The 7439-nt window shown below is 50.1% G+C and overlaps 1 protein-coding gene across 1 annotated transcript in view; it reads right to left on the minus strand.

Annotated features, from left to right (window-relative positions):
• Positions 1-6350, minus strand: part of MARCHF4 (membrane associated ring-CH-type finger 4) — a 104105-nt gene extending 97755 nt beyond the window's left edge. Inside the window, exon 1 of the mRNA XM_012785180.3 lies at positions 3595-6350. Within this exon, the coding sequence (XP_012640634.2) occupies positions 3595-4107 (513 nt within the window). The 5' untranslated portion in view covers positions 4108-6350. The remainder of the gene's footprint in view (positions 1-3594) is intronic.
• Between the last annotated feature and the right edge of the window lie 1089 nt (positions 6351-7439).

Below are 7439 nucleotides of genomic sequence, written 5' to 3' on the forward strand. Positions count from 1 at the left end.
TGCTCAGAATAATCTCGTGAAGTAGGACTGTTGTTGTTGTTACTTCTGTTTTACAAATGAGGACTCCAAGGCACAGAGAGGCTGTGTAACTTGTTCAGGCCTCCAGCCGGGGCCATCTGGCTTCGTACACCTGAGCTTACCCACCACAGCACATGGTACACTAAAAGTAGACTAGGGCAGCTCCAACTAAAACTGGGGAGCAAAGGGCTGCAAGCTGGGCTCCTGTCCTACAGTGCCCACAGGTTCTGCCCCCATTCAGCATGAATGAATGGCTGAAAGAGGGCAGCTACTCAGTAGGCTTCCAGCAGAAGCCAAGTAGGTGCAGAAATCATGAGTTCACACTCTATCCCTCCTTCTCCTCCTGTATTTTTTGTTTTTCAGACACACTAAGCTTGTTCACATTCAGGCTTTTGAACTTGCTGTTTCCTCCACCTGGAATGCTCTTTCCCTAGACCTATGCAATACTGGGTCCTTCTCAGCATTTACTGTCAGCTTAGATGGCACATTCTTAGGAAGCCTTTTCCTGATCCTCCTATCCAATGTGTCTGGATCTTTCTCGCCCCCTCCCTTTCATTCCTGTCTAACTCACGTTCCTTTTTAAATTTCATCATGGCACTTAAGGCTATCTGGAATTATCTTATTTTTCTACTAGTTAACTTGTCTATTTCTGTGTCTCCACTAGAATGTCAGCTTCAAGAGAGCAGAAATCTCATCTGTTTTGTTCACTATTGAATATTCAGTGCCTGGAACAGCATCTGGCACACTGTAGATGCCCAATACACATTTGTTAAATAAATGAATGCATGAATGGATGGATGCAAAGTCCTCTGTAGGAATGTGCAAAGGTGGGACTAGCTGGAGCCTCCTGTTGCCTCACCACATATATTGCAAGCCCTTAGCTAGAAGAGATCAAATCTTCATTTTGAGCAGCCTTTTAGTCCCTAGAGCAGTAACAAATGACTGGGGTGATGAGTGTGTGTGTGGTGATGGGGGAAGCTGTTTAGTTCCTTTGTTTAGGCAGGGATAAGACCAAGACACTCAGCTGCTAAGATTGCAGACCACACTCCCTCCAGAGCCTTGTGTAGACAATTGCTGGACAGCTCTCCCCTAACAGAAACCAAAATGCAGAAATCTCAGCTTCTCTGTCTTCCTATCCCTGTCTCCGTCTCTCCCTCCCCACTCCTCTGCCTTTCTTTCTCTAGAGTTTCCCCTATCTCCTCTCCTTTGTCTCCCTTCCTCATTGAAATGGTGTGAAAAAAATGAGAAGAAAGTGGGAAACTGTGTTCTCCATATCTAATGTAGTACTCACATTACTCTTATTACTACTATAACACAATCTCATTAAAACCTCTTAGCTCCTGCACAGATAAAGTAAAACTCCAAAACATAATAATCATATGCAGGAAGGGCTTGATTTGATCCAATCTTAATGCAGACATAGCCCCCTAGTCCTCCCACATAATAGGGCCCGTTCCTTTATTGGTGTTAGCCTTTTTATTCAATGCTTTATTCATGACACATCATAAAAATAATGAACAAGAAAGGAAAGCTCCTAACCTCCCACCAGACCTTGTATCACATGAGGGCATTTCACAATATTGCCAATGATCCTTTTCTTGTTATTTTTGCAATAAAATACACTTTTCCATTATCAAAATATATTTTCATTATATATTAATCCCTTCCAAGAAATTTTCACACTCATTATCTCCTTGATCCTCCCAACACACCTCTGAAAAAAAGGAGGGAGACAGAAAAAGATATCTCTAAATCATAGAAGTTGAAAAAGGAGCCCAGAGGTGTAAAGCCATTTGGAAAGTTCAAACAGCAGGTAAAATATTATCCTAGGACACCTCCAAATCCTGCTGTTTTCTGGAGACAAGCCAAATAAGTACTCTTGCCAGAAGCCACACTCCCAGCAGCCCCTGTGACTTGCAGACCTGAGCCAGCCCATGTGGGAGAAGAAAGAAATAGCTTAGGAGGTTAGTAAGCTAAATAATTCTTTCTTTTAGAAAAGATGAGGCTCCTGATTGAGGCAAGATCCTGAGCCAGAGCACCCCAAAATGAAGCACCCCTCTTGCTGTTAGCCAAGACACTCTAGCTGGTAGCCCTGCCAGAGCTCTCGCTGGAAGTGGAGAGAAGGGCTGAAAGAAAGGCATCCTGGACCTTCTTGCCTAACAGGAGTTTTCCACTCTGGGCAACACTTTTTTGTTGGTACTTCAGGTAATTCTAGTAGCAAGAAGGAGGAACCCAGCCCTCAGCCTCTCAGGGACATTTATTCACACTGAGATCTATATATATCACTTTCCCCCATAATACCCGGGCTGTGGCCCCAGGCATCACTGGTCCCTAAAGTGCTTTGTCCATTAAGAGTTAGGAGAAAAAAATGAATGAAAATGTCAGCCAAGTCTGTGTCTCGCAGAGCAAGCCCTCAGCAAGAACCAGAGCAAGTCAGGAGCACCAGCATGGCACCCTATTGCACAACCACCTGTTTGAGGAGCACCCAGGAGTCTCTCCTCCACTTTGGGAAACTACTGAAGAAGTGGCTGACGTGAACACACATTGCCCACGTTGCAATTGAAAGTCCCTTCTCCAGTATCACTAACTAGATCAGATTTCAGGTGGGCCTTTCTATCTGGGATTCTTTGGAAAATCTTGCTACAAACTGGCTCTGGAAGAATGTACACATGCTATCCAGAATTGCAGGCACTAGATTGTAAGTGGAGTAAAAAGAGGTGTCTGTGGAAATCTGAATGGGTAGGGTAGGAAGAACCCACCAGACAGAGAAAGGTCTGGCTCATGAGATTCTTGGCACCCCCTATCCTGGATGGGGAGAGTTTAACAGACATTCTAAGCCAATGTGCTTCAGGCCTGGGAAGGGGAATAGATGTGACAAGATTCCCTACCCACTTCTTCATGTCCCTTAAACTCTTTCTCACCCTCATTTACCTTCCTGCTTTCAACATAGAAAAATTTTAGTCTGCCAAGAAGTATCTTGGCAAACCGTATAGTCTGTGACCTAGAATCGCTCTCCATTTCCTCCTCAGTGGCTAGAACATACTGCTGAGAATGTCAGTGTACCATGGGAGAAGGCGGTCTCAAAGTGAAAGAACAGTCTTGCTGGATTTCAACCTATGAGAACAGGGAAAGAGAACAACATCTCAGCACACTTTCAGAGAAAGAAGAAATTTGAATCTGGGACTGAAGATGGGCTGGGGAAAATGCTACTAACACAAATCAGATAAAAGGATAGCTTGGCAACCAGCAAGAATGCACCATCAACTCCCTTCATTTCATTGCTTCTTCATCTTCTATACTGAGGATGTTTGTGGAAATTTTGGATGGAATTTAAGATACTAGCATTGAAAGAAAAATGCAAAAACTAGAGTGACATTGAGCCACCAAACAGGCTCCATCAGGAACCAGACACCAATTGGGCAAACTTGACCACAGGAAACATCAATGAGGAGCTCTTAAAATGCATAGTCCTCACACTAGAGACAGCATAATGGCTCCCCAGAGCAAGCAGGCCAGTAGCAATCTGCAAGACCTGGAGACACCACAGGACGTAGGAAAAGGGAAAAGGGGACTCACCTGTTCTGGCCCCTGGAAGCAGATGCGGCAGAGTGGGGTCCTCATACCACTGTCCAGGCTGCTGCCCAGTGAGTAGCAGTCCTCGGCCTTCTCCTTACAGAAGTCATCTGAGGAGGCACTGCTGAGCAGCAAGGCAGGTGGCTCTATGGCTGGGCCACCCCAGTCATCTTCCACGGAGGAAGGTGGCAAAGGTGGTGGAGGTGGCACAGGAGGTATCTCCCTGCCCATCACCTCTCGAGGGCCCCTCCAGCCTGCCCACCCCCCGGCGCCCAGAGCCGGAAGGGTGTTGTTGTTGGCCGCCAAACCGGGGGGCTGGGGGTCGCCGTGCATGGGCAGGGGCGCTGGAGGAGGGCGCCGCAGTAAGAAAACCTTCAGGTCATTGAAGAGCATGCGGCAGCGGCACTTGAGGAGACCCTGGTGGCGCAACATCTGGGGAGCTGGGGCGCACAGTCCACAGCAGTACCAGCCACAGCAGCAGCAGCACCAGAGCAGCCCACACAGGGGCATCAGCATGTGCCCAGAGGAAGCAGAGAGCCCGAGAGGGACAGCTGAGTCTTTGACGAGGAGGATAGGATGGGTTTGGGGGGTCCACAGTGTATCTGTGTTTTGGAGGGGCTCTGCTTTCTCACTGGCTCTTCTTACAACCCCTCCAAGTAGCAAATAAATTGCTCCTAGGACTGAGAACTGTGAGTCATTGATTCTGAACTCTACCTGGAAAGCTCAACAATGAAAAAGTTTTTCTTGCCCTTGTGCCCCACCCCACCCCAATCTTAGACTGTGCTCAAGGTGTCTCCTTTCTGCCGTTGACCTGGGGACACTGGTAGGAGCAGGAGGATAGAAGTGCTGTGAATAGTCACTAGAGCCTTAAGATCAATGTCTAATTGTGAAAAAGTTCCCCAGAAAAGGATTGTTGGGTTCTTCTCAAATTCCTAGGCGGTAGGAAATCTCTTTCTTTTATATGAAAGGGTGGGGACGACTATAAATCAAAGTTGAGTGGATTGAGCTAGGCTTAGGGAAAACTAGCTCAATGCAGAATTGAGGACTGCATGTGTGAGAGAAAAAAGAGAGTTTTTCTCAGGTAGTAGGAAATTCTCAGGTGGAGAGGGGGATCAAAGTGGGGAAGGAGATGAGCTTGGGAGAAGTTTTAATTCTCCTGGGCAGAAAACTGGGGCAAGGAACCCCCAGAAGCACCAGAGTTGCCTTTGAAAGAGCAGTTGGGTGTGTGTGTCGGGGGAGGAGGGTGTAGGTGAAATTGGGCAAGGGGTTTGTGCTTTGCCTCTGCAGCCAAAGGGCTACACGGAAGAAGGGAAAGCCAATTAGAATGGAGGTGGGGAAACGAAGGGTTAGGGAGGGGAAAGAGAGAAAAAGAAAAGATCTTTTAACCCTTGCAGAGCCGCCTTCTTCCTGAGCATTAAGATCCTGGCTAGAGGAAGGGTGTGTATGGGGGTGAGAGGGCGGTGGAACAGAGAAAGGGGTAGAGAAGAGGGGCGTGTGGGAGGGGACAGGAGAGAGGAGTAGTTACATTATCTCAGCCCCCAGCCCAGCCCTGCTGCAGTCCGTAAATCCGTGGGCCCCTCCCCTTGGTTCCATCAAAGGTCCCTTGGGGCCAGGGGCAAGAGCCGAGAGAAGGGCAGGTCCGGGCGGCCGAGTGGCCTCGCCTTCTCCTCTTCTTCCTCTTCTGGGTCGTCGTCGCCCTCCTCCTCCGGCTCCGAGTCTGCCCGCGCCCGCCGCGGCTGCTGTGGCGGCGGAGGCGACTGCTGGTCGGTGTCCGGGTGTCTCCGGGGCGGGGGCTGCTCCGGCTCGTCCTCTGGCTGCTGCCCGCCGTCCGGCGCGGTCGCGACTCCCGGCTTCATGATCCTCCTCCTCCTCCTCCTTCCCGGGGGGCCAGCCCTGAGCCCCCGCGCCGGGGCAGCGCTGCCATGCAACCAAAGGCGAGGCAGGCGTGGGGGTGGGGGCGGCTGGGGACCGAGGGGGAGTAATAAAAAACGCAATAATACTAGTGGAATAATTCGGTTCTCAAATAATCAGGAAAGAGTGCTTCTGGAGGGTGGGAGCGGAAGAGGGCGGCTGCCGGGTCTTCTCCGCAGCTCTGCCCCCGCTACCCCCACCCAGGGCGGCCTCGGCCCACTCTCTGCACCCCCACCCCACCCCACCCCGCCCCTCCCTCCTCTCCGCTGCCTCTGGCTGGCTGGGCTCTCCTTGCTACCTCTCCCGGCAGATGCAGCGAGGTAAGGCTTGTTTGCGGCGCCAGCTGAAGGTGGGGACTGGGGTGCGAAGCAGCGTGGCCCAGGTGGGAGGCAGCCGGCACTTGGCTCCAGCTTGGTCCTCGCGACTCCCCAAAACCGTATATAAATATATCTCTTATAAAAGCCGAGAGGAAGCAAATCAGATTCCAGGCTGCTGCCAGGTGTTGTCTCGTCTTCTGCCGTTGCTCAGCACCCGCCGCCGCGACTGCTGCCCCCCTGGCTCAGTTCCCAGAGGGGTGGTCCTGGAAGGGAGGTGGCGGGGCGGCGAGCTGACCGCCCTCGGACTGGAAACAAGGTTCCTGGAGCGGAGGAGGCTCTCAGCGACCGCCGCCGCCGCCGCCGCCGCCGCCGCTGCTGCATTCAGCACCCGAGCGAGTGGACAGCTCCCACCCAGCCCGCGCGTCACGCCGGTGGGGCCTGACGCAGACGCGCGGAGGGATGGAGGAGGGAAAGGGGATGCGAGGAAAAGAGGCTAAAGGGAGAGGCGGCCAGGGGGGAGAGAAGAACTGTGCGAGGGAAGGAGATGGGGAGGGACCAGGGGAAAGGGAGGTAACACAGAGAGGGAGGGATTTAGGAAGGGAGGAGGGAGCAGAGCAAAGAGTAAAAGAAAGAGGGAAAAAGGCGACTGGTGAAGGCACTAACTCGTGCATTTCCCCGCTGGAAAGTGTCGGTGTGGATGGTACGGTGTAGAATCTGCCCGCTGTACACGATCATGGCCCCTCAACGCACCTTCACTGAGATACCCACCTCTCGACCAGAGTCCATTTGCATGCTCATATAAACACTTCAAGTAGATAACAGTTTGCAAGCTTTGGAAGAGATAAAGTTTTGTGACTTCCACAATGAAGCTGGGACTTGATGGAGATTAAGTGCCTCATGACTAAGACCTTAGGAGGAAGAAATGCTCCAAACTTTCAAACAGGGAGGAGGATGCTAGCACCATTTTTGTCAGTTTCTTCTTCTAGAATTTAAGCTCCAGTGGGCAGGGATTTTTTTCTTTTTATCCATTTTGAGCCTGTATGCCTAAGTCAGTGAGGGCATGTAGCAAGAGTTCAATACATATTTGGTTAATAGCTTGTGCCCACCGTCACCCCTATATATGGCCATCAATACCACAAGTCAGACTCCTCTTCAATTGTGAATCATAAGAATCCACAGCGATATTACAGCCTCATCTGAACCAATATCTCCAGCTTCCTCCCTATCCAGCCTTCATTTGAAATGGATTTTAATTTCCTCTCCTATTTCTGCTTCTGACTCATGTCACCTTATCTTATCCTTCTCAAGGAGTTTCTAGTGAGCAGAAAAGTGTCCCTAAATATGAAGAGCAAGAAAAAGAAGGAAACTTAAAATGATCTGTATAAAAACTCAGTATTTGCAGCTGTAACTTTGGTCATTTAAATTTTAGGATTTTTTTTTTTTGCCTTTCCTTATAACTCCTCTTTCTCCCCCTACCATGCGTGTGCGCGCACACACACACACACACACACACACACACACACCCTAGGGTCATAGACTTGAAAAAGACATTGCAATGAGTCATCTAAGCAGCTGTGGTAATGCCTTTAGAAATATTGGAGCCGTAGGCACAGTAGCAAG

This window comes from Microcebus murinus, chromosome 8 (assembly GCF_040939455.1).
Source record: "Microcebus murinus isolate Inina chromosome 8, M.murinus_Inina_mat1.0, whole genome shotgun sequence".
Classification (NCBI taxonomy): domain Eukaryota; kingdom Metazoa; phylum Chordata; class Mammalia; order Primates; family Cheirogaleidae; genus Microcebus; species Microcebus murinus.